This window comes from Oryctolagus cuniculus, chromosome 9 (genome assembly GCF_051225735.1).
Source record: "Oryctolagus cuniculus isolate XC-2025 breed Fujian yellow rabbit chromosome 9, ASM5122573v1, whole genome shotgun sequence".
Classification (NCBI taxonomy): Eukaryota; Metazoa; Chordata; class Mammalia; order Lagomorpha; family Leporidae; genus Oryctolagus; species Oryctolagus cuniculus.
Genome location: NC_142875.1, coordinates 101,506,288 through 101,532,319, shown reverse-complemented (window position 1 = coordinate 101,532,319; position 26,032 = coordinate 101,506,288). Strand labels below are relative to the sequence as shown.

The 26,032-nt window shown below is 44.3% G+C and overlaps 1 protein-coding gene and 1 pseudogene across 2 annotated transcripts in view; both read left to right on the top strand.

Annotated features, from left to right (window-relative positions):
* The first annotated feature begins 2,389 nt into the window (after window positions 1-2,389).
* KLRG1 (killer cell lectin like receptor G1) lies at window positions 2,390-14,322 on the top strand. The gene is made up of 5 exons (XM_008259801.5): window positions 2,390-2,590; window positions 6,553-6,654; window positions 9,093-9,262; window positions 13,117-13,217; window positions 13,557-14,322. The coding sequence occupies exons 1-5, from the start codon at window positions 2,503-2,505 to the stop codon at window positions 13,666-13,668; spliced, it is 573 nt and encodes a 190-aa protein (XP_008258023.4). The 5' UTR covers window positions 2,390-2,502; the 3' UTR covers window positions 13,669-14,322.
* Window positions 14,323-23,953: 9,631 nt separating this feature from the next.
* The window catches only part of LOC149124686 (Krueppel-like factor 4), a 46,430-nt pseudogene continuing 44,351 nt past the window's right edge, over window positions 23,954-26,032 (top strand). Inside the window, exon 1 of the transcript XR_016212637.1 lies at window positions 23,954-25,475. The product of XR_016212637.1 is annotated as a Krueppel-like factor 4 (transcript). The remainder of the gene's footprint in view (window positions 25,476-26,032) is intronic.

The window sequence follows — 26,032 nt, the reverse complement described above, 5'->3', positions numbered from 1 at the left end:
TAGAATAAACTACATGGTGTCATAATGACTTATATTTTTGAATATATTTTTATAGACTAAGTTTGCTGGCATTTTATTAAATATTTTAGCATCTGTATTCAAGAAGATTTGTGTTTGTGATTTTCTTTTAATTTCTTTATTTGAAAGGCAAGGAGATACACACACACACACATATGCACACACACAAGGACAGAGAGAGATCTTCCATCTATAGGTTCATTCTCCAAATGCTTGCAACGTCTGGGAATGGGCCAGACTGAAGCCAGGAGGCATCAGCTCAATGCTGGTCTTTTACACGGGTGGCAAGGACTGAGGACTTGAGCCATCACCTGCTGCCTCCTCAGGCAAGCATTAGCAAGACACTGGAACTAGAAACAGAAAGGGACTCAAACCCAGGTGTTCTGATATGAGATGCAGATGTCCCAAGTAGCGTCTTAACCACTGTGTCCCTCCGCTGGTTCACTCCCCAGTTGGCCGAAATGGCCAGAGCTGTGCCAATCGGAAGCCAGGAGCCAGGAGCTTCCACTGGGTCTCCCACATGGTTGCAGGCCCAAGGACCTGGGCCGTCTTGCACTGCTCTCCCAGGCCATAGCAGAGAGCCAGATCAGCCAGGTCTCAAACCAGTGCCCATATGGGATGCCGGCACCTTAGGCCAGGGCATTTACCCATTGCGCCACAGCGCCGACCCCCCCTCCCCCTTCATTCTTGATATCCGTAATTTGTGTTCTGTTTCTTCAAAACCCTTTAAACTTTTTAATGATTATTTCCTTTTTAATTTTGTTCTTGTCAAACAGCTGTTTAGGAGAGGCTTTTTTTTGAAACTTTATTGAGATATAGTTGAGAAATAAAAATGATAGCTATTTAATGCCTACAGCTTGATGTTTTGATTTATGAGTATGCACACACTGTGAAGGAATCGCAAACAAGCTAGTCAGCATAGCCATCAGCACACATTTCCTTTCATTGCTTTTTTTCACATGTAAGTGTTTTCACACACTGTCTTCCTGTGTTTGGTTTATATATAATGTTCTTCAGAATTATCAGTATTATTGCAAATGGAAAATCTCCTTTTTAATATGTAAAAATTAATAAAATTAATTAATTTATTCATTTGAAAGGCAGAGCAACATGGGGGTGATGAGGGAAAAGAGAGAAAGAGTGAGAGAGAGAGAAACGTGAGAGTGAGCTTTCAACCACTGGTTAACTGTCAAAATGGCTGCAAGAGCCAGGCTTGGGTCACGCTGAAGCCAGAGCCAGTAACTCCATCCAGGTCTCCAACGTGGGTGGCAAGGACTCAAGTACTTGAGACATCATTGCTGCTTCCCAGGAACATAAGCAGGGAGCTGGGTTAGGAGTGGAGCCGGGACTTGAACTGGCGCTCCAGTTTGGAACACAGGTGTCCAAAGTGGCAGCCTAACCTGCTGTGCCACATTTCTGCCCCAGATTTCCTTTGTTTAAAAGGCTAAATAATATTTTATTGTACTTAGGCCACATTTTTAAACCCATTTATGGACATTTAAGTTATTTCCATATTTTAGCTATTGAAAATAGGGTGCAATAAATATGGGCATGCAGATAGCTCCTGGAGATAATGAGTTCATTTCCTTTGGACATGTACTGAAAAAGGGGTGGCTGGATCATGTGGTAGTTCTATTCTGAAGTTTTTGTGCTATCTCCGTATCGATTGACACAATTACTGAACCAATTTACATTTCCACAGTTGTGCTACATTTCTATACCTCCTCTCCAACAATTCTCTTTTGTCTTTTTGATAGTAGCCATTCTAACAGCTGTGAGGGTTATCCCATTTGATTTGAATTTTCTCCAAGAGGCCCTGTCTATTAATATCTTCACACTGGCAATTAAGTTTCAACATATAAACAATCAGACCATAGAACTACCCAAAGTGATCTACAGAGTCAGTGCGATCTTTACCGAAATCCCAAAGGCATTCTTTATTAAAATAGAAAAAAACTCCTAAAATTCATATGGAAGCACAAAAGACCCTAAATAGCCAAAGGACAAAACTGGAGGTGTCATACTTCCTAATTCCAAAATATTACAAAGCTGACCAAAACAATATGATACACACAAGAAAACAGATTGGAAGACCTGGAAATAAATCCTTATATTTGCATTCAACTGATTTCCAGGAAGAATGTGAAGAAAACACAATGGACAGAGGATTAATAGTCAGGAACCACTTTCATTTTTATTTAGTTTTCTTAATGAAAATTGCAGAACTTGAGAGCAATTTTTGTTTGCTAAATACAATTAGATGGGGGTGAGGATTCAGTTTAATATCAATTGCGTGAGTAGCTAGAGACTCTGGTGGAACCAAAAAAAATTAACAATATAGAATATGGACAGCCCCACAATTTGAATCATTTCCGGAAAAATGACTTCTGCCTTTGTCAAGTTTCCTGCTAGCAGTTCAGTGATGGGACTGTTTCTTCACACTTCTGTAATTTAACTCTGTCCACTGAATGTGAAAGAGGCTGCATGGAGATGGCTGACAGTGTCATTTATTCCATATTAGAGCTGTCTACTGGAACTCAAGCCCAGAGTGGCGACAGACCGCAGCAAAAAGGTGAGTCAACCAAGTTATTATGGAAAACTAGGGTTACGGATGAATGGGGAGCTGAGTAAGTTTGGGATAGAGGGTACAGAAGCAGTGAGGATGATTTGAAGAAATATTTTTTGTCAAGTTTGAAGTCAAGAATTACAATATGAAAACCAGGTGTATGGTACAGGATCTGATCAGAGGTCTCGGGGAAATTCTTTCCTAAACGTTGCTTTCTTTGATCTCACTTAAGAAAGCCAAGCTAGAGCAATGCTGTTGTTTATTGTTACTGAACTGATATAAGAACTTGCTTGGGATGACTTTATTAATCTCTTTAGTCATGTTCGCAGTAATCTTTGGCTGTTTAAATTCAAGTTATTTACTTTTTTCTGACTATGAAGTGAGGGGAATGCCAACAATTTTGCTAATGGATAATGGTAGGCTTTTGTCAGGAAAGAGACTAATTCACATATCTGGGAGTTTTAACCTCCAGTGTTGAGTCGAGGAAGAAAATACATGAAGAACACTACACATAAGTTGTCCCTGAGGCTCTTTTGAGATTTGAAGACAAAAAAACAAAAACAAAAACAAAAGCTATTTTTACACAGAGCCTTGAGAGAATGCTATCTCAGAGAGGTACATAATAGTGTAAATGGGAAAATTAATACTTGATTTTGTATTTGAGACAGTAAACTCCCAGAAGGTCCCTCCATAAGCCTTCCCCCCCCCCCCCTCTCTCTTTTTCTTTTTTTGCTACGTAGTCTTATTATAGTTTCTAATGGTTTTATGGCTACATAGTCTATTAATATAGTTTCTAATGGTTTCTTTTTTGGCTACATAGTCTATTAATATAGTTTCTAATGGTTTCTTTTTCTTTTTGGCTACATAGTCTTATTAATATGGTTTCTAATTTCCATAGTTGGCTAAATCATTCCAGTATACTTGAGCATTTAGATTTATTTTTGTTACTATAAATTATAAAGCATTGAAAATCTTTACTTGTATAATTTTTTTTCTTTTCTATTGAATCTGTGCTAATTTCTAAGGAATAGAAACATTACATCAACAGCAATGTACGTCTTAAAGCATCAAGTGAGAGTCACACAACGGGTGATAAGTCGGAACTTGATAGTTCAAGTGCAAAAATAACTTTACTCACTTTCTTGAACTGGGTAGTGGTTAAACAGATATCATTATATTTTGATACCATTCTTTCCTTTAGCATAATATTGGAAATAACATACCTATTTAATTAAATGGTCTTTCACAGTGCAATTATATTTTTTTATGTCACTAGAAATCTTTTTATATTCATTAGTTCAAATATTTGTCATGCAGAACTCTCTTCTCATAAAGACATCTCTCATGATAAATTTCTTTTTTTTTTAAAGATTTATTTATTTTACTTGAAAGTCAGAGTTACACAAAGCGACGAGAGGCAGAGAGAGAGAGAGATAGAGAGAGAGAGAGAGAGGTCCTCCATCCGCTGGTTCACTCCCCAATTGGCCGCAATGGCCAGAGCTGCGCCGATCTGAAGCCAGGAGCCAGGAGCTTCCTTTGGGCCTCCCACGTAGGGGCAGAGGCCCAAGGACCTGGGCCATCCTCCACTGCTTTCCCAGGCCACAGCAGAGAGCTGGATCAGAAGAGGAACAGCTGGATCTCGAACCGGTGCCCATATGGGATGCTGGCGCTTCAGGCCAGGGCATTAACCTGCTGTGCCACAGTGCCGGCTCCAGTATAAATTTCTTTTAAGAAGTTCAGACTATGTCACAAATACACACATATTTACAGAATAATTTATCTAAAATTTAAATAGGAAAATGAGGCCCAAGTAGGCAAAATTAATTTCCTAGCTAAAGTGTGCCAAACAAAGGAATCAAAATCTGGATTTAAATCTTATTTTATAGGTTTTTTTGTTTGTTTTATTATTTCTATATTATCAGATTGTGAGACATCTATGATTTTGAAATAAAAGTTTGGGGAAAATACTACCATTTTCAACTGTAAAAATCAGCATTCTTAGATATAGGTTGTATACAACATAGTTAAGTTGAAGATTCATGTATTTATTTGAAAGGCAGAGTTACAGAGAGGCAGAGGCAGCAAAAGAGAGAGAGAGGTCTTCCATCCACTGGTTCACGCCCCAATTGACTGCAATGGCCGGAGCTGAGTCGATCTGAAGTCGGGAGCTAGGAGCTGCTTCTGGGTCTCCCACATGGGTGCAGGGGCCCGGACACTTTGGCCATCTCCTGCTGCTTTCCCAGGCGCATCACAGGGAGCTGGATTGGAAATGGAGCAGCCGGGACTCAAACTGGTGCCCATTGTTGGCTTTACCTGCTATGCCACAGTGCAGGCCCCACAACATAGTTAATTTGAAATAACATTCCATCCATAAACATGACCTTAACCTAAACTCATTCTTCTTCCAAAAACAAAGCAAAAAGAATCTTCTAATCTATTTAAGATATAGGCTACTTTATTTTCATTTAAATTTTATTATCTACTTTAAGTAGGTAATATATTCCCATCACTCAAATTCTAAATGTAGAGAAAAAAACACAAACAGTAAAATTATCCCCCTTCGGGGCCAGTGCTGTGGCGTAGCGGTTAAAGCCTACGCCTGATCCAGCTCTCTGGTATGGCCTGGGAAAGCAGTAGAAGATGGCCCATGTCCTTGGGCTCCTGCACCTGCGTGGGAGACTTGGAAGAAGCTTCTTGCTCCTGGCTTTGGATCGGCCCAGCTGCAGCCATAGTGGCTATTTGGGGAGTGAACCAGCAGATGGAAGACCTCTCTCTCTCTCTGCAACTCTGCCTTTCAAATAAACAAATAAATCTTTAAAAAAAAAAAAGAATCCCCCCCCATCCCTGTCTCCAGTGACTCATTTCCCCACTCCAGAGGCAAAAACATCACGAGATTCTTGAGTGTGCTTAGAGAGATATTGATACACCCGTTCTGCAGGGTGTTTTCATTCCCTTAACTATATATTTTAAAAATCACTCCATATCAATAAATAAAAGCATGTCTCTATTTTTCTGTTAGACATTGAATATTCACTTTATGGATATATCAGAATGACTGATATAATTGACTGATCTTTTACTGACAGTTATTTGGGTTGTAATTCAATCTTTTCTTTCTACAAATATTTCTGCCATAAATAGCCATATATATTTATATATATAACATTCTGCACATGTGTGCCTATCTGTAGGAAAAATTTCTTAAAAAAGCAATTGCTGGGCCAAAGAATTAAATGCCTTTGCAATTTTGGCAGACATTGCTACAAAGTTACCTTCCAAGGAAGCTGTCCCAATTTATGTTTTTCTGCCAAAGTGTGAGACCACGCAGCTGCAATTTCAAAGGAAAAAATATTCTTTTTTTTAAAGACCTATTTTTTTTATTTGAAAGGCAGAGTTACATGGAGGCAGAGGCAGAGAGAGAGAGAGGGAGAGAGAGAGGGAGCAAGCGAGTGAGCGAGAGAGCTCCATCCACTGGTTCACCCCCCTGAGCAAGAGAGCTCCATCCACTGGTTCACCCCCCTGATGGCTGCAATAGCTTGGGCTGGGCCAGGCTGAAGCCAGGAACCAGGTTCATCCAAGTCTCTCACGTGAGTGCAGGTGCACAACCACTTGGGCCATCCTCTGCTGCTTTCCCAGGCGTGTTAGCAGGAAGCTAGATAGGAAATAGAGCAGCCAGAACTTGAACCTGTGCTCATTTGGGAAGCCGGCACTGCAGATGGCAGCTTTACCTGCTACACCACAGTGCCGGCCCCAGAAAAAAGTATTCTTTAACTTGATAAATATTTCATGCTTCTTGATGTAAATTTCAGTGGTTATCTTGGACCTTAGGGCAATATCCTGGCAGATCTCGGAAAGAATTTGTGGTCTAAGTTCAGTTCCCACCAGGCCAAACTGGCATACTTTCCTGACCCTCTCTGCTCCTTTGACCTTTTTTCTGACTTGAGATTTTGCTTTGGATTCTGTTGCAGCTTCTTCCAGGCCTTCTCTTTCTTCCCTTGTGGCAATAGCTTTGGGGCTTCTGGCAGCAGTTCTTGCAAGTGTGCTGCTGTACCAGTGGATTTCGTGCCAAGGTAAGCGCTACCTAAAGCAAGTTTAATCTTTTATGTATCCATTTTAGATTATGCAATCAATATGACATAGGAGAAAATTTGAAAAATATAAAATAATCAAACAAAATAAATTACCAGCTGTATGCAGTTCTTTCGTAAGAAAAGTCTTTTCATCTTCAACTGCTTGGATTTGCATAAGGATTTATTTCCCATACAGAATTGTAATCAAGTTCTCTTAAAATCTCTCCCATCCTTTTTTACCCAAGCAAGATGGGAAGGAATTCTGATCACAGTATTCTTATAATTTTGCATATTGCTTTTTAATTTTATATTGTTTTATAAGCAGTTCCTACTTGCTACCATATTTATTGTGATAATTAAATTATAAAATAATGAGTTTTGACTTTTCACATAATATGTCATAATTTAATTAAGCATATTCTGACTTTTTAAATTGCCGTTTAGATGCATTGACGTTTTCTAGAACTCACTTTTCTAGGTTTAGCTTCTGCAAGTTCTTAAATCTGGTGATCTGGAGGACTCTTAAGTTTGTTTCTCAATCTAGGGTCCTAATTTAGGTTTACTTTATTGAGGGAGGATCGTTAGTGACAGGTTACACAGAAATGTTTTCTTAAGATTCTGAGGGTTCAGCCTCAGAACCGACAATAGAGCCAAGTTGTACCCTGGGCAGAAGGAGATTCACAGGGAAGTTGGGAATTGCTGACATAAGGTGGGTATGGAAAAATTACAAAGCTATAAGGTGCTAACCCAATCCAGCCTCCAGAAGCCTACACTGGTGCCACAGCAGGTCTCCCACGGAAGGTTATCTTATCTTTACATTAAGAGTATTGCTTGGCTGGCGCCGCAGCTCACTTGGCTAATCCTCTGCCTGTGGTGCTGGCACCCTGGATTCTAGTCCCAGTTGGGGTGCCAGATCTGTCCTGGTTGCTCCTCTTCCCGTCCAGCTCTCTGCTGTGGCCTGGGAATGCAGTGGAGGATGGCCCAAGCGCATGGGCCTTGCACCCGCATGGGAGATCAGGAGGAAGTACCTGGCTCCTGGCTTCAGATCGGCGCAGCGCTGGCCATAGCGGCCATTTGGGGGGTGAACCAATGGAAGGAAGACCTTACTCTCTGTCTCTCTCTCACTGTCTAATTCTGCCTGTCAAAAAAAAAAAAAAAAAAAAAAAAAAGGATTGCTTTCCCCACCTTCCAACTCCCAAATCTACGGTAGATATGTAATCTCTCCTGCAGTTGTATATCTGCACATGCGCTGGCATGGTGTAATGGCTCTTAGTTGCTCCTATAAAACTGTGCTCACTGGGGAAGTTTCTGCAAATGTGTTTCATTGAAGTAGGAAATCAATAGAGTTGTGGAATCTTGGGTAGAAATGACCTCAAAAGCTAATTGATTCCCCTTCATTTTGACAGAACGGTAATGCAGAATTTTTAGAAAAAGTCAATTCGTATGAGTTACATTATTTATTTGTTTATTTTAAAGATTTTATTTATGAGAGAGAGAAAGAGGGAGAGATAGAGAGATAGCTCTCTTTCATCTGCTGTTTCATTCCCCAGATTCCATTTGGGTCTTCCACATGGGTGCAGGGGCCCAAGCACTTGGGCCATCTTCTGCTGCTTTCCAAGGCACATGAGCAAGGGGCTGCATGAGAAGTGAAGCAGCCAGGACTTGAACTGGCACCTGTAGGGGATGCCGGTGTCACAGGCTCTACTTGCTACATCACAATGCCAGCCCCGTAATACAACCACTTTAAAGAAAAGAGGTTCTTTTCTGTTTAAAAGAGCTTAGTAAGGAGAATTCTATCACTTTGCATGTAGCATCTGATATATTTGTCTTTCAGATTAAAAAAAAATCTAAACTAAATTCTTTTTGTTGAAATATAAGTATTTTTATTCAATGCCCATGTGATAATCACATCTGTGATAACAAAAAGGTATAAGCTTCCACTCTAGTGAAGTTTGTTCTTTCTAGTTTTCTTCCTTTTCTTGTCCACCATTGAGGGGTATGAGGCTGAGGTTGGCATTCTGAATGATTCTGCCTGATTTAAGCAGTGTACGTCATGAAGCTACACATTGTATGTGCTGAACGTATATGGACAGGACACGGGTATGTATCCTGCGAAGGCAGTTACTTTATCTGGTATGTATATGCCGCATGGGCATAGAAGTCTCTAGCACAGTGATGTGCTCCATAGCCTGCAGGCAGATTGTACATTGTTTTCCTGGCTCCCTTGGTCATGGTCACATCCTTGCTTTGTGGAATGCACATTAGTTGGGATGGAGTTGGATGTTATGAGGAATTCAGTTTGCATTACTCTGAGCCTTAATCTGAAAGGTGATGGAGCAGGGAAGATGCTGGGACTACCATATTCCCTTTCATGTGCCGTATAACTTCCAAGACCAAGTTGTGCATAAAGATGTGAACCAAGTCCTCTTCCTTTCTAGGCTCCAATCCCTCCACTTGTGTCAGCTGCTCTGGCTGCCCAGACCTCTGGATGGGATATGGGAACCACTGTTACTATTTCTCGGTGGAGAAAAAAGACTGGAATTCTAGTCTGAGATTCTGCTTGGCTGAAGACTCACATCTCATTATGTTTGCAGACGACCAGGAAATGGTAAATGCAAGCATTGAGAAATTGTAGCTGTGTGTGTGTGTGTGTGTGTGTGTGTGTGTGTGTGTGAATGCTGTTCAAACCTATCATGTGGCCTCCTTTGAGGAACAAAAAGGATCCTGGGGGAAGCTGTCCCCCTCCCTCTCTTCTTTCCTCTTTTTTCCCCTCATCATCCACCCTGCCTTCTTCTCCTTTCTCCACTATTTACTCTTACACTGACCAACCTAAGAATTCTCAGTTAGAGCAAGCCAGAAGCTTGCACAGCTCTGTGTGTGTGTGTGTGTGTGTGTGCCCATGTACATGCGCACATGTGTATATTGGAGGTGGGAGAATGACGAGTATAACAGGGAGGACTTAGACCTAAAATACAGATCTAACTAAATGAAGCCTTGAGTCCAGAAACATCCAGGTTCAACGAGGAGGAAGCAGATTTCTATACATGAGCCATAGAACTTGAGAAAGAGAGGAAAATGATCATAGGGACAGAGACTGTGATCATTCATTGGAATTAAATAAGTTCCAGATTGAGAAACAATGTGCAGAAAGTTGGGATGGAAGGAAGGAGACTGTGTGTGTGTGTTCTTAAATATCACACAAATCTCACCGGGTGGGGTTTCACCTCCTGCAGGCTCTCAGATCCCTGCCCACAGTGGGCTCTTGGAGAACTCTGTTAGTTCTAGGGCATCTCAAGGTCATACAAGGAATTGATATTCTGGGGACACTTAGAACAAAAGTCAATCAGATTTTCATTTGTCAAAGTAAATAACACATATGAAGAAAGCAAGAAATTCTAGTTTGGTTTTTAGTGCAAATTTCATACATTTGGTGTTTTGATATCGGTATTTCTATTGGGTGGAATCAGCTCATGGAGAAGAGTTGATTAAGAATTCAGCCCTACAAACATCCCTTGGGAAAATGCAGAGAGGTAATTACTCTAAAGCAGTTGGTGAGAATATATAATCCTTAAGTGCTAAAACTTCTTATTTTAAGAAAAGATTAAAGCATCTAGATTCTTGTTTTCTGGCAAAACAACACTCATCATTTGAAATTATGGGTAGAATCTAAACTCCAAATATTTCCACCTCTGTGACTTCTTTTCTTTTATGCTCTTCCTCAGCTGGGTGGCAGCATGCCATGGGGCCTATTGCTTAGACACAAAATCGTAGTGTTATGGCCTGCGGTAGTAATCGCCTGCTTTCTGCACCTTCTTGTGGAAACTATATTCATTCTGACATAGCTGCTTTGGAGGACTTGAGCTGACTGAAGTCAATAGCAGAAGTGGGCAACATTGCTTGGCAAGTACTGACACCCCGGAGTAGCGAGTCATTATGCGAGACATTGCCACAGTAGACTGTGTAACGAGTCGAGTGTGGAAAGGATTAAGGTGCGGATTTTCTGGGGATTGCAGTATTTCTGCTTCTCTGAGGTACCCAGAGGCAGTGAAGGGTGTTAGAGGAGTTTTGTCCTTTTCTCTCCTTCTGTTTCCTGGCTTTTGCATCTACTGTTGTGTAAACTGAACAGAGTTAGATTGGTTGAATTTCCACAGTGGGTTCATTTTCTCTTAAGACTCCTTGGTTTAAGTCAGTACTGGAGAAAGCAGAATAATCAGATAGTTTTTTTTTTTTTTTTTTTTTTTTTTTTTTTTTTTTTTTTGACAGGCAGAGTGGGCAGTGAGAGAGAGAGACAGAGAGAAAGGTCTTCCTTTGCCATTGGTTCACCCTCCAATGGCCGCCGCGGCCGGCGCACTGCGCTGATCCGATGGCAGGAGCCAGGTGCTTCTCCTGGTCTCCCATGGGGTGCAGGGCCCAAGCACTTGGGCCATCCTCCACTGCACTCCCTGGCCACAGCAGAGAGCTGGCCTGGAAGAGGGGCAACTGGGACAGAATCTGGCGCCCTGACCGGAACTAGAACCCTGTGTGCCGGCGCCGCTAGGTGGAGGATTAGCCTATTGAGCCATGGCGCCGGCCAATCAGAGAGTTTTAATAGCATCCACAAGTAAGTTTATTTCTTTTAAAAAATCTTTCTTTATTTGCATTTTATCTGAAAAGAGGTAGGGAGGGAGGCAGGGAGGGGGAGAGAGAGAGAGAGAGAATGAGAATGAGGCAGAGAGATCATCCGTTCACTTATTCACTCTCCAAATGCATACAACAACCAGGGATGGGTCAGGCTACAGCTAGGAGCCCAGGACTTCATCTGGTCTCCCATGTGTGTGGCAGGGACCCAAGTACTTAAGCCATAACTGCTGCCTTCCAGAGTGCACATTAGTAGGAAACTACATGGGAAGTGGAGGAGCCGAGTTGAACAGGCACTCCCATGTGAGATGTGGGTGTCCCAAGTGGCAGTTTAATCACTGAACCAAATATTTACCTCAGGTTTTACCACGCATATTCCTGTGAGATTGTGCTTGTTTCTCTCGTTTTATTTTTTTTTCCTTGCTCCAGCTTTTGTCAACTTCTATAGAAGCAAATTGACTTATATCTGATCTGCTGAGTCTCTTGACCTAGTATTGTTATTCTTTTGTTCCCAAGGTAAATTTTATACAATATTTTGATTTATGTGTGATATTCTCGGTATCATGCTTGAGTCTGAATGAAAAGAGGATATAAAAAATTTAAGTGTTAAATGGACCTAAATAACTGGAGTTATTAAAACTGGTATTCTATTATTGGAAAATATCACTAGAGAATTAGGTTATTAATTCTCTAGCAGTTCATGGAAAAATGGAATTAAAAGATAAATTTTGGTCTAAAAAATTAGAAATCCATGCAATTTTTTTTATAATATGCATTTTCCATGAAATTTCTGAAGACCTCTAGTAAATGCTAGAGGCTACAAGCCTATAAAATATTAATTATAGGGACTGGTGCTGTGGCGCAGGGGGTTAAAACCGTGGCCTGCAGCACTGGCATCCCATATGGGCACTGGTTCAAGTCCCAGCTACTCCACTTCCAATCCAGCTCTCTGCTATGGCCTGGGAAAGCAGTGGAAGATGGCCAAGTCCTTGGGCCCCTACACCCACGTGGGAGACCAGGAAGAAGCTTCACTCCTGGCTTCGGATCGGCTCAGCTCTGGCCATTGCGGTCATTTGGAGAGTGAACCATTGGATGGAAGACCTCTCTCTGCCTCTCCTTCTTTGTGTAACTCTGACTTTCAAATAAATAAAATAAATCTTAAAAAATTAATTTATTTTCAAGTAATGTGTGCTTTTATTCAATTTCTAGACATGTTTTCAGTTGAAATACCTCTAAATTGAAATCAGGAGATCAAATTGTTTTTAGACTTATGAATACTCTGTATTGTACTTTTTTTTTTTCATTTGACAGGTAGAATTAGACAGTGAGAGAGAGAGACAGAGAGAAAGGTCTTCCTTCCGTTCCCAGTTTGTGTGTGTGTGTGCTAACTGTTGAAATCTTTACTTAGTATAGAGTCTTCTGTGTATAAAGTTAATTGAAAATGAATCTTAAAAGAGAATGGGACTGGGAATGAGAGGGAGGGAAGCGGTGAGGTGGCAATGAGGATGGAAGGGTGGATATGATGGAAAGAATCACTATATTCCTAAAGTTGTACTTATGAAATTTGTACTCATTAAATAAACGGTTTCTTTGGGGGAAAAAACCCTAATTTCTTCTTTGTGACTTAATCTAAACTGGATTGTCTCCTTGAGGATTCCTCCAGATACCATCACACTGGGGGTTAGGGCTTCAACTTACACATTCTGAGGAGGAGACACAACCTTTCAGTCCTTAACCTTGGTGATCAGAGAGGGAGTAAGGAACCATTGTTTGGCTATGACACTGGAACTCGTTGGTTTTCTCATCTTCCTTACCCTTCTTCGTCATGTTCAATCTCTCCCTTAGCAACTACTCAACAGGTTCCTCAATCAGGACTTCCATTGGATTGGTCTGCGGAAAAATGACAGCTGGAGGTGGGAAGATGGGTCAGTTCTAAACTTTTCAAGGTGAGGGGCTTCAAAGGGATGCACACAAAAATGAGAAATAAGGAAAAGGGAAGAAAAATCATGTGGCTTGGGAAATAAGTTGAGGAGAATACATGGGGAGGAAAGAGGGATAAGGAGAAGAAGGAGGAAAGAAGGGGAGGAATGCACAGTGGGCGGGGAAAATAAAAGAAATGGTGGCATTTTCAAGAGAGCTAATGGGCAATTTTGGTTTTGCTGCTGCTTTGGGAGTGGAAAGGCCTGGAAAGGGAGAAAGATTTTCTCAACTTTTATCCCTTCATGCCTTTGACTCCTTTCCAGTGCATGTCACCTCTGATGACTGACTTTTCTGATTTCTTGCAGGATTATTTCTAGTAGCTCAGTACAGAAATGTGGTTCTGTCAACATGTATGGTCTCCAAGCCTCTAGCTGTGAAGTTCTCTTACGGTGGATCTGTAGGAAGGTCAGACTTTGATGACAACCACCCTGCCCTGACCCTCAGATCCACCACATCTCCCTGCGAAGAGAGAACTGGCTGCTGCCATAATGTGTCCTCTGGGAGTGCTGAAGCTACTCAGATACGGTATTAGATGCAAGGTTAATGCAGCTTCTGGGGATCGGTGATTTACTGCTGAGTTTCCTTTGAGATTCCTTAGATATGAGCAAGTTAAAGACCAGATCTAGGCAAATTTGTGAAATAGATTGACATTTGTATTAGTAATTCTTGTGCTAGAGATGGATGCTGTTTCCCTCATCACTGCCCCCACTATCTCTGTAAAAAATATACCTTTTTCTGTTATGTTCTAAGCCAAGCCAATGCAGCATGTGAAAGTATTCACTCTTGCTAATGAACTAGAGGAATTTTATGTGTACTGATGCGTTGGCATGTTACTTCTTGATCTTGTATTTTTATTCTAACCATGACCCTTTCCAGTTAATGCTTTATTCCAAAGAATAGTGCTCATGTGGAGAACATAGATTGCTGAGAGCGTGAGAAGACAGTGGCGCTTCTGCTTCTCAGAGCTTCACACTTACATGAAGACTTGCTTCACTGATTTTGGCTTTTCTGAGCATGCAAAGGTGTGGCTGAATAAACCAATGTGTGATGGCATCTTTGCTATGCTCTGAATGTGTGATTTGTGTATTAATTTCGCGACAGTGGTCAATCTGTTAAGGCATTTTCATAGATGAAGTTTATAGAACTAGATTATGTGGTTGAGTCCCCCAAATTCTTTTAGACACTAATGCCTCAAAACAAGATAAATTTTATTACTTCTTCTTTGTAGAATTTGGACAGATGTAAGGAGATAAAGTGCAGTTTAACTTTTTTTTTATTATTATTTGAAGGCAGAAATATATATAGAGAGAAAGAGAGAAAGAGAGAGAGAGAGAGAGAGTGCAAATGCTCTCATCTCCTTGTTCACTCCCTCAAATGTCAGAAAGGGCCAGGCTGGGTCAGGCCAAAACTGAGAGCTGGGAACTCAATATAGATCTTCCACATGGGTATCAGGGACCCAACCACTTGAGCCATCACTGCTGCTTCTGTGACTGCATTTGCAAGAAGCTGGAATCAGGAGTGGAGCTGAGAGTCAAAGTCACACCCTCTGATGTGGGACACGGTGTCATTTTTTTTTTTTTTAATCAGAACTACAGAAAGAATGGGAGAGACACACAGAGAGATTTTCCACCCACTGGTTCACTCCCAAGATGGCCACAATTTTTGGAGCTGGGCCAGGCTGAACCCAGGAAGCAAGGGCTTCCTCTGGGTCTCCCACATGGGTAGCTGGGACCCCAGCACTTGGGCCGACTTCCTTTACTTTTCCCAGGCCATTAGCAGAGACTGGATTAGAAGTGGAGCAGCTGGTACATGAATCAGTGCCCATATGGGGTGCCAGAAATGCAGGTGGTGGCTTTACCTGCTATGCCACAATGCCAGCCCTAGGACACAATGTCTTAATGGCTATGCCAAATGCCCACCCCAGGAAGTTTTGTTCAAAGGTATAACAGGCATATTGAAGGAGACCATAATTCTGTAGATTTGATGACACTGGATAGTAATCTATTTACCCTTGTCTTTCAAGTTTTTTCTTTTTAAATTTATTTGAAAGGCAGAGTTATAGAGAGAGGAGAGAAGAGGGAGAAGGAGAGAGAGGGAGATCTTCCATCTGCTGATTCATTCCCCAAACAACCACAGCAGCCAGGCTGGGCCAGGCCAGAGCCAGGATCCAGGAGCTTCTTTGGGGTCTCCCATGTGAGTGCAGAACCCAGGCACTTGAGTCATCTTCTGCTCTTTTCCCAGGCGCATTAGTAGGGAGCTGGATTGGAAATGGAGCATCAAGGTATTGAACTGGTACCCATATGGGATGCCGGGGTCACAGGCAGAGGCTTAATCTGCTACGCCACAATGCCGGCCCCTCAGATGTTTTTAAGACATAGACTACTATGTCTATCTACCACTGTAACCCAAACACTTAAGACAGTACTTACCTTAGTGGAAATTAGATAAATGTATGAATACAAAACAAGAATTTACAAAGATTTGTTCTAGTTTTTCCTATTAGCTCATAAATTAGAGGGATTAAAACAGGAAAAAGTTTATCCTAATTCTCTCTAATCCACTCATAAGAGCACTTAAGAGTTGACTATAAAATGCAAAGGCCCAGTTTAATCTGAAATTAGGCTCACAGAAGGAAGTGGTGGAAACAAAATCTCTGCTCATGTTCTCTCTCTCCCTCTCTCTTAAACATTTATTTATTTATTTATTTGAAAGGCAAAGTTAGAGAGAGAGAGGGAGAGAGAGAAAGAGAGAGAGAGAGAACGAGCCTCAACAACTGGGGGCTGAGGCAGGCTGAAGCCAGGAACCCAGAACTTCATGTAGGTCTTCCATGTGGGTGGCAGGAGCCCAAGTACTTGGGTCACCCTCAACTACCTTCCCAGGTGCATTAGCAGGGAGCTGGGTCAGAAGTGGAGTAGCTGGGACTGGAACTATTGCTCAGATGGGACGTCAGCATTGCAGGCAATGGCTTAATCTGCTGTGCCCCTCTTGTTCTGGGGCAGGAATATTCCTTAGTTATGGATATGATGCTAGTGACTCCCAGTTTGTTAGGAATGAAATAATAGTGACTCCGGGTCTCCCTCCCTTGGGACCCACCTCTTTGGCCCTTGGGCAGGAGGTTTCCAACTTGAATAAATCCCATTTTTCTTTAAAACAAAAAATAATAGTGACTCCACTTGGGCAATGGCTTGGTTTCTGTGGGGTAAATGATTTCATTTATTTATTCAAAGACAGATGGAGTGGGCCCTTTAATTCTCGCCCAAGCAGGCAAGGTGTGCTCAGCTGTCCTCTGTGGACAGAGTTCAGTTCTCCTGACTTGATTTATTTTTCTGTCATCAGAATTGGATCTAGTTCACTGCTTTGTCTCCCATAAGGATGTTAGAACAGAAGTAACTGCTTATTTCTCATTTATTTATTCCTCTGGTTTATTTACTAGTGGTTAGGACTAGTTGACGCAAATTTTCTATCTTGCCTGGTGAAGTAGAGTTTGAATAAGCAGTTAATTTTTTTCCTTGAGCTTTGCTGATTCCTTTGATGAGCATTATAAAAAATAAAAGACATTAAAGATAAAAGCTTGACAAAACAAAAATAAAAAAATTCAGAGAGGGAAAATCCTCTGTCAAGGTCACAGCTTGCTTTCTGTCTCTAAATATATATATCTGAGGGCTCAGTAAGAAAAGTAAAAATGAGATTGCATAATCTTTTTAAAAAAATATATTTGTTTGGAGTTGGCACTATGGCGTAGTGGGTAGGACCGTCGTCTGCAGTGCCGGTGTCCCATATGGGCACCGGTTCGAGTCCTGGCTGCTCCACTTCTGATCCGGCTCCTTGCTATGGCCTGGGAAAGCAGTGGAGGATGTGGTCCAGGTACTTGGGCCCCTGCATTCCCGTGGAAGACCTGGAAGAAGCTTCTGGCTCCTGGCTTTGGATCAGCACAGCTCCGGCCATTGCAGCCATTTGGGGAGTGAACCAGTGAATGGAAGGCCTCTCCTTCTCTCTCTGTGTAACTCTGACTTTAAAGTAAATAAATAAATCTTTGAAAAGCAGAGTGAGAGAGAGAGAAAGAGGGAGAGACAGAAAGATAGACACAGATTTCCATGTGCTGATTCACTCCCCGAATGGCTGCAAAAGCCAGGGCTGGGCCAGGCTGAAGCCAGAAGCCAGGAACTCTGTCGTAGGTAGCAGAGGCCCAAACCACCCAGACCATGCTTTGATGCCTTCCAAGGCACATTAGCAGGAAGCAGAGCAGAAGCAGAGCAGCCAAGACTTGAACATGCTCTAATATGACATGCCAGCATCACGAGCAGCATCTTTTTTTTTTTTTTTTTTTTTTTTTGACAGGCAGAGTGGACAGTGAGAGAGAGAGACAGAGAGAAAGGTCTTCCTTTGCCGTTGGTTCACCCTCCAATGGCCGCCGCGGCCGGCGCGCTGCGGCCAGCACACCGCGCTGATCCGATGGCAGGAGCCAGGAGCCAGGTGCTTTTCCTGGTCTCCCATGGGGTGCAGGGCCCAAGCACTTGGGCCATCCTCCACTGCACTCCCTGGCCACAGCAGAGAGCTGGCCTGGAAGGGGGGCAACCGGGACAGAATCCGGCGCCCCGACCGGGACTAGAACCCGGTGTGCCGGCGCCGCTAGGCGGAGGATTAGCCTAGTGAGCCGCGGCGCCGGCCTACGAGCAGCATCTTAACCTGCTGTGACACAGTGCTGGCCCCAATCTTCGAAATGTAGCAAAAACTTAAACTCTTATCCATTTTGTGTTTAATTATCTCCTCGTACTTTAAAAAGCACTTTTTTGGAGGTTAGGTATAAAGATTAATCAAATGCCTCAGTTTGTGGAGTCAACATCTGGAACAGTCCATTATGTCTGTCTCACATTTTGTTTACTTGTGTTCTCCTTCCTGTATGCCCCCTTATCTTCCTCTTTCCTTCACAGGAACATACTTGTTTGCATTCCTATAAAACTTGTAGCTTTCTTATTTGCCTCACATTTAATGAAATAGTTTAAAAACAGTTCTTACTGTTCTGCTTTTTTTTCCACTAGCATCATCTTCTTGAGGTCTAGACATGTGGTTCTCTGCCACGTGTGTAAGTCATACTTTCTGCTGCCGCAGTCTCCGCTTTATGTACTCGCTCTCTCTCTCTTTTTTTTTTTTTTAATATTTATTTATTTATTTGAAAGTCAGTTACACACAGAGAGAGAGGTAGAGAGAGAGAGGGGTCTTCCAACCGATGGTTCACTCCCCAATTGGCAGCAATGGCCGGAGCTGGGCTGATCCAAAGCCAGGAGCCAGGAGCCTCCTCTAGGTCTCTCTTGTGGGTGCAGGAGCCCAAGGACTTGGGCCATCTTCCACTGCTTTCCCAGGTCATAGCAGAGAGCTGGATTGGAAGAGGAGCAGCCGGGACTAGAACCGGTACCCATATGGGATGCCAGTGCTTCAGGCCAGGGCGTTAACCTGCTGTGCCACAGCGCCGGCCCCTGTACCCATTCTCTTAATGATGGACACCTAGCTGGCTTCTGAATCCCCAGATCCACAAGCAATACTAGGATAAATATTCTCTGCACATTCCTGTTTCCAAGTCTTCTTCATTTCTGGACACAGCACTACTCTGCTCCACTTGTTTAAGACTCCAACCAAAGAGCTTTCTGATTTCTTTCTTTCTTTTTCCCTCTTGATTGTGGCACAATGGATGTCCAACAACTGGGAAGAATTTACAGAGTAAAGTTTGATACATTTTGATGTGCATGCAGCTGTGAAACCATCACCATAACCAAGACAGAGAGTGTGCCAAAGGCTCCTATGCTCTACTTCCTGTCACTGCAGATTAGACTGCATCTTCAACAGTTCTAGAGTACATAGAGGTTTTTTTTTTTTTTTTTAGATTCATTTTATTTATTTGAAAGGCAGAGTTAGAGGAGAGAGAGAGAGAGAGAGAGAGAGAGAGAGAGAGAGAGATCCTCCATTTGCAGGTTCACTCCCCAAATGGCCACAACACTCATGGCTGGGCCAGGCCAAAGCTGGGAGCCTGTAACTCCACCTGGGTCTCCCACATGGGTCACAGGAGCCCAAGGACTTGGGCCATCTTCCCCTATCTTCCCAGGAGCATTAGCAGGGAGCTGGATGGGAAAGTGGAGCATTTGGGACCCAACCTGATGTGCTGCAAGTCAAAGCCCTCGTACATAGAGTTTTACAGAATCTTAAAGTGTGCACACTTCCTCTCGCCAAGGCCTGGCTCCTTTCACTGAGATTCTTCCATGTTGTGGTATCAACACTCCTTTTTGTTGCTAAAATTCCACTATATGACTTTATCACCTTGTGTTTAGCCATTCATTTTTTGATGGACATTGAGATTGTTTCTAGTTTTTGGTTATTAAAAATAAAGCTGTCGTGATTTTCAAGGTGAAGCGAGCACTCGTTAGCATGAAATACCACAGAGCTGGAAAGCCAGTAAAGAAAGAGGGGAGCAGGCCGGCACCGCGGCTCACTAGGCTAATCCTCCGCCTTGCGGCGCCAGCACACCGGGTTCTAGTCCTGGTCGGGGCGCTGGATTCTGTCCCGGTTGCCCCTCTTCCAGGCCAGCTCTCTGCTGTGGCCAGGGAGTGCAGTGGAGGATGGCCCAAGTGCTTGGGCCCTGCACCCCATGGGAGACCAGGATAAGTACCTGGCTCCTGCCATCGGATCAGCGCGGTGCGCCGGCCGCAGCGGCCATTGGAGGGTGAACCAACGGCAAAGGAAGACCTTTCTTTCTGTCTCTCTCTCTCACTGTCCACTCTGCCTGTCAGGAAAAAAAAAAAAAAAAAAAAAAAAAAAAAAAAAAAAAAAGAGGGGAGCATTCAATCAAAATGACAATATAGAGATCATTGTTCATCATTCTTCACTGGTATGATGTTGGTAGGTGAAATTTCAGTGAGCTGACAAATGAATAGAAGATAAGGAAGTGGAAACATTGAGTTTAGAAAATTCTTTTGAGAAGTTTGGTTATGGCAGGAAGTAACGAGATAATATCTCAACAAGGAGTTCTATGTTGGGTCACCATATTTTAAAATGTAGGTGGGAAAGAGTGTCACATATTTATAACTAGAAGTAAAAGGGAGAGTTGAAAGGGAGAGACTCAAAATCACGCAAGAGACAGGATGTTTAATAGACAGTAAATGCATGTGAGACCCAGTGTGCATCTGGAAGGAGTGAACTTGAATGCAGAGGACCCCCTTCCCCCTGGAAGGAGGAAGGCTGGGTGAGGATTGGTGAGCTTCATTGTCTCAGTGAAATGAAAGACAAGATCATGTGCTAAGAATGAGGGAGGAAACGAGGGGTTTGAGGTCATGTGACAGCTGAATTTTGGGATAATCATCAAAAGAAAAGAGGACCCTCTGCCTTGAGACACAACATTGCTGGGAGCCACCTAGCGCCCAGGAGAGGAAGGAGGCTGCACATTGCTAGCAATTTTGATATTGGACTGTGCTTTTCTCAGGTCTGATGGTCCCTTTATTCCCCCTGGCGCTCTAAACTCAAACACCTCTTGCTGTGTTTACTCACTCTTTTCTTACAGGTTTCCTCACACTGTGCGTTAACAATGGATCTAATCATACACATATTTTTAAGTTCCTGCCTTCTTAGGAGAGCTACGACAAACACCATTGCACTGTGCTGGCTGATACCAAGTCCTTCCAATGAGAAATTGCCATGCCCAGATTTTGCCTACCAGCTGCCCCTTGCCTAATCCATGGCAATTTTCCCCAGACCCCTGCTCAGGGAGTCAGATCTGAGCATCACTCCTGACTTTGTACTTGGCGACCTTGTAATAACCTTGCTCTCTGCAAAAGATCATGGCTTCTGTATTTTGGCCTTTTGATGCATGTGGGCAAACGGATTCATCTGGGTTTGGTAACAGCTGCGGTCTGTTGCTATGGCGTGATTCTTGGCCACAGCCTGTATCCAATTAGCTGTAGTTACTTCTACGAGGTCAAAAGGTAAGAACAATGAGGAGTGGGGATTTGGTAGGACTTTTCAGGGAAAGGAAACACATGTAAGAAATAGACGTAGCCAGAAGTAGACAAGAAACCCAAATAGTAGGCGCCCTGAAATGAGGAACATGTTGGATAGGAAAAGATTTGGGAGTCATTGTGTAGGAGATGAAATAAAATGCTTTAGTTAACATTTTTGTACATGTGCCTGATTTCTCTAAGATTCCTAAAAGTAGAATGGATGCCAAATTAAGAATTTTTAAAAGCACTGCCAAGTTATTATTATTATTTTTTGGCAGGTAGAGTTAGACAGTGAGAGAGGGAGAGAGAGAGACAGAGAGAAAGGTCTTCCTTTTTCCGTTGGTCCACCCCCCAAATGAGTGCAATGGCTGGCACACTGCGCCAATCTGAAGCCAGGAGCCAGGTGCTTCCTCCTGGTCTCCCATGTGGGTGCAGGGCCCAAGCACTTGGGCCATCCTCCATTGCCTTCCTGGCCCACAGCAGAGAGCTGGACTGGAAGAGGAGCAACCGGGACAGAATCTGGCGCCCCAACTGGGACTAGAACCCAGAGTTCCGGCGCCGCAGGCAGAGGATTAGCCTAGTGAGCTGCAGTGCCAGCTTGCCAAGTTATTTTTTAAAAAAGCTGAAGTGATTTTACTTCCAGTAGCAATGGAGGAGGGTACAGGCGGTCCTCCCCCTTCTCAGCGCCTCAAGCTCCGAATGGCCTACATTTTGGGTTTTTATCGTTTGCAGGGAGGAGGAGTGACATATTTTCGTTCTAGTTTCTGCTTTTCTGGCTTCTGTTATCTTTGAGCATCTTCTCAAGTGAGTTATTTGTATTTCCTCTGAGTCACGTATTCTTATCTTGTGGCCATTTATTGTCAGGTTTTTAACTGTTTTTTTTTTTCTTTTTCTTATCAATCTGTAGGCACTTTTTGCACATCAGTGATAATAACTCCTTGTTAATATGTGTTACAAATGTTTTCTGTTATTTTTTCATTTAAACCTTATGAAAGGTTTTTTGTTTATATTCATATACTTTAAATAAAGAGTTATGTATTTTTAAATTGACAGGTAAGAATTGGATATACCTATTGTGTACATGTTTTGAAATATGTGTATGTTGTGGAATAACTAAATTGGACTAATTAACATGCATCATCTCACATATTTATCATTTCTTTGTGATGAGAACACTTAAAAATCCACTCATTTAGCAATAGTTATAAGTAGTTTTTAAAAAAGATTTATTTATCTATTTGAAAGTCAGAGTTACACAGAAAGGGACAGAGAGATCTTCCATTGGCCTGGTTCACTCCCCCAGATGTCTGCTATGGCTGGGGCTGAGCCAGGCCAAAGCCAGGAGCCAGGAACTCCAACCCAATCTCCCATGTGGGTGGCAGGGATCCAAACACCTGGGCCGTTTTCTGCTGCTTTCCCAGGTTCATTAGCAGGGAGCTAGATCAGAAGTGGAGCAGCCAGGACTGGAACCAGCAGCCATATCAGAGGTGGGGTGGCAGGTGGTGCCTTTACCTGCTATGCCAGGATGCCAGCCCCTGTTCAGCACTTTTTAAGAATACTATTCACTGTTATTCGTTATAGCCACCATGTTGTCCAGAAGCCTCTTAAACTTATTTTTCTTATCTAACTGAAGATTTCTATTCATTGACCAATTTCTCCTCCAGACATTGCCCTACCCTACTACTTTGAAGTCAGAACTCATTTCCCCTACCCCCATGGTTAGATTCTAGAGTTCCACCCAAAATCGCTTGCCTGGAAGTATACATAAATTATTCCAAAATGCTTTCGTGTAAGTTTATATATTTTATTTTACTTAAAAAAAAATTTTTTACTTTTATTTTACTTTCAACCCTTAACTCATTCTTGCTGTTGTGAGTACTGTTACAACTCAAGGGTGGAGAATCTGGTGACTACGTGGTGGGCGGAAGTGCTGGATCCCTGTTAGGGAGAAGACTGAGACAAGGAGGAGGAAGAGAAGGTGGGTGGCCAGATGGCAGATGCTGGGATGAAGCCATTCCCCCCACCCCCAACTTGAGATGAAATGCAGTCCTGTGCCTCTTACTAGTGTCCCTGTCCACTAGGACCTCATGGGTGACAGCGGCCTCAGGCGGAAGCTGAAAAATCCCTATTGACTGGTGACGTTTCCAACACATTACTTACCTGTGTATAATGGCGCTGGCGTGAACATAACTGCTGCTCTGCCAGTTGTACCCGAGTGTAGCAGTCGGGCAGCTCCAGGGCCTTGAGAGGAGCCGCCGAGTCGCCCCTTGCCCACCCTCCGGCCCTCACTCACCCCGACCCGCGGCCGTGGCCCCGCGCAGCCCCCAGGACTCCGCACCGCCGCCGCCGCCCTCTCCGCGCCGCGCCGCCCGCCACCGCCTCTCCGGCCACAGAGACCGCGATCGCGGCCGGGGACGCCGCCCAGAGGGCAGCGTGGCCACCGGACCTACGTACCCGCCTTGCTCACTATTTTTATGAGTGTATAACTAATAACTTTTTGTCTATAAAAGAATTTTAAAGAGACGTCTTCAATTTGTATTTAATCGAAAGCAGCCGCATCTCGGGCCACTAAGGTTGTGACTTCGTTTCTAAGCCCCGCCCCCCTCCTTCGCTGACTTTGGGGTTTTCGGGGTCCCTGGCTGCTTCGGGCTCCTGAGGACCGCCCGGGCCCCCACATTCGTGAGGCGGCCCCCGGGCGAGTGTGACGTGGCTGTCCGCGGTGCTCCGCTCCCGCGCTTCCCCGCGTTCACGTGCGGCGCGGCGAGAGGGCGGAAGACACTGCGCCCCGCGGGAGCCCCATAACAGCTGGCGGGAGGAGCTCTCCCGCACGAAGCGACCTCCCCCGGCCGCCCCTACGCCCTGGCGGCGGAAGACTCGGGCCGCCGCCTCCGCGTCCTCCTCGGCGTCTGCCTCTGCATCGTCCTCCCCGCCATGCAGCGGTCTCGCTGGTGCGCGCTCCGCCTTGCCAGCTTCAGCCACCGGATCCGCGCGACCCGGGGGCGACCCGGGCGGCGGCCAAGCTCCCTGGCCTGGAGCCTGCGCCCCCTCCCACGGCTCCCTTCCAAGCTGGCGGACAGCCACGACTTGAGCCCGCCGGGCGGATTCCTGCGGCCGGGATTGGACCCCGTGTCCGTCCCGCTGCAGAGACCGCTACCGCCAGGTGTAAGGCTGAAGGCAGTGAGCGCCCCCGGCCGCGAGTACGGCAACCCCGCGTGTTCGTCCGTGTTAGCAGGGGCGGCTCTGGGGGCAACCGCCGGGCGTTGGCGGCGCCCCACAGCTCCCTAAAGCTAGCCGGAGGCCGTCAGTCGGCCCCTAGAGGCCCACTTGCGCAGTGGGCCCCTGGATCTCAGCCACGGCCAGCGGCCGACTGCACACGACTTCCCCCTGGGGCGACAGCTCTCCAGGAGGACTACCCCGGGCCCCCGGTCCCCGAGGAACTGCGGAGCAGCGGGCACTGTCACCCCGCCCTGTCGCTTCCTCCGGGCTTCCAGCCCCACCTCGGGCTCAACCATTCGCCCTTCCTGCCCGACCAGATGCAGCCGCAGGGACAGCCGCTCCGTCACCAAGAGCTCGTGGCATCCGGTTCCTGCCTGGCGGAGGAGTCCAAGCCAAAGAGGTGAAGGAGGTGGTGGCCGCGAAAAGGGATGGCCACCCACACTTCCGATTGCGCGGGCCAAAGTCCACGCAAAAACGTTCTCGTCTTCAGGCACACCTGCGAACCCACACAGGTGGGGGACAGTGCCGCTGTCACCGGCATGGCTTGTAGGTGGAAGTTGCTCCGATGACCCCACCGGGCATCGGCCGTTCCAGTGCCAGAGGTGCGCTCCGGCGTTTTTCGGGTCGGAGTGCTTCGCCTTACTCAAGAAGAGGCACTTTGAAATCCCAGCCAGTGGCCAGGACCCACGCTGCTGGAAGAGAATTCAGTATTTTTAGCCTTTGACACTGTTTTCCTGACGCGAGGGAAGCGCAGCCAGAAAGCACTACACTTTCAAGTTCCCAAGGAGTCAACTCCTGAATGGATAATCAGGAGAAAGGAGGAATCCAGAAGACAAAAATCTAAGGGCACGTGGGGTCTGCGGCCGGATCTTCTATCATTCCAATTCTAATTCAACTTGAGTATTTCTGGACTTAGACGGACTGCCTAGGGACTGACTGGAAGTTGTGGATATTAGGGTATCAAGAAGAGCCAAGCCTTGGGGCGAGGGAAGACCAGAATTGTCATGAATTGAGCTTTGGTGCAATGTAAGTACAAAGATCACCTTGTGTTCTCTTTGCCTTCTAAAAGCCATTGTTCCCATGTTAGACGAGGTAGAAATTCAGTTACAGAAAATGTGTGTGCATAGCAAGAATGAGGGTGCTTGGTGAGTCTTGGTGGTACAGGTGCCCAGTGAGGAAGCCTAAGTTCTTAAACTGCTGCCTGCTTTGACAAGGACAGTGTGTTGTCTTCTGATCTACATGTACGACCTAGCTCAGGTAAATACACCTACTTTAACTTCTTTAACATTTTGATGCACTGTAGCTTTAGATGTGCAATAATTTGTACAATGGTTTATTCCCAAGGATGACTTAAGCAGAACAAATGTTTTTATTATGTAGTTTCTTGCCTTGATAAATATGTAGTACAAAGTTAAGTAAACTTCTATTTTGTATGTTTGTAAGCTACGGTTAAAAAATGGAACATTTTGGATACACAAGGTGAGAATTAAGTTTTAAATAAACCTATAATATTTTGTCTGAAAAAAGTGCAGCAATGCAATGATAGCATATAATTCTTTATAATGATAATAAATGTGTCACTG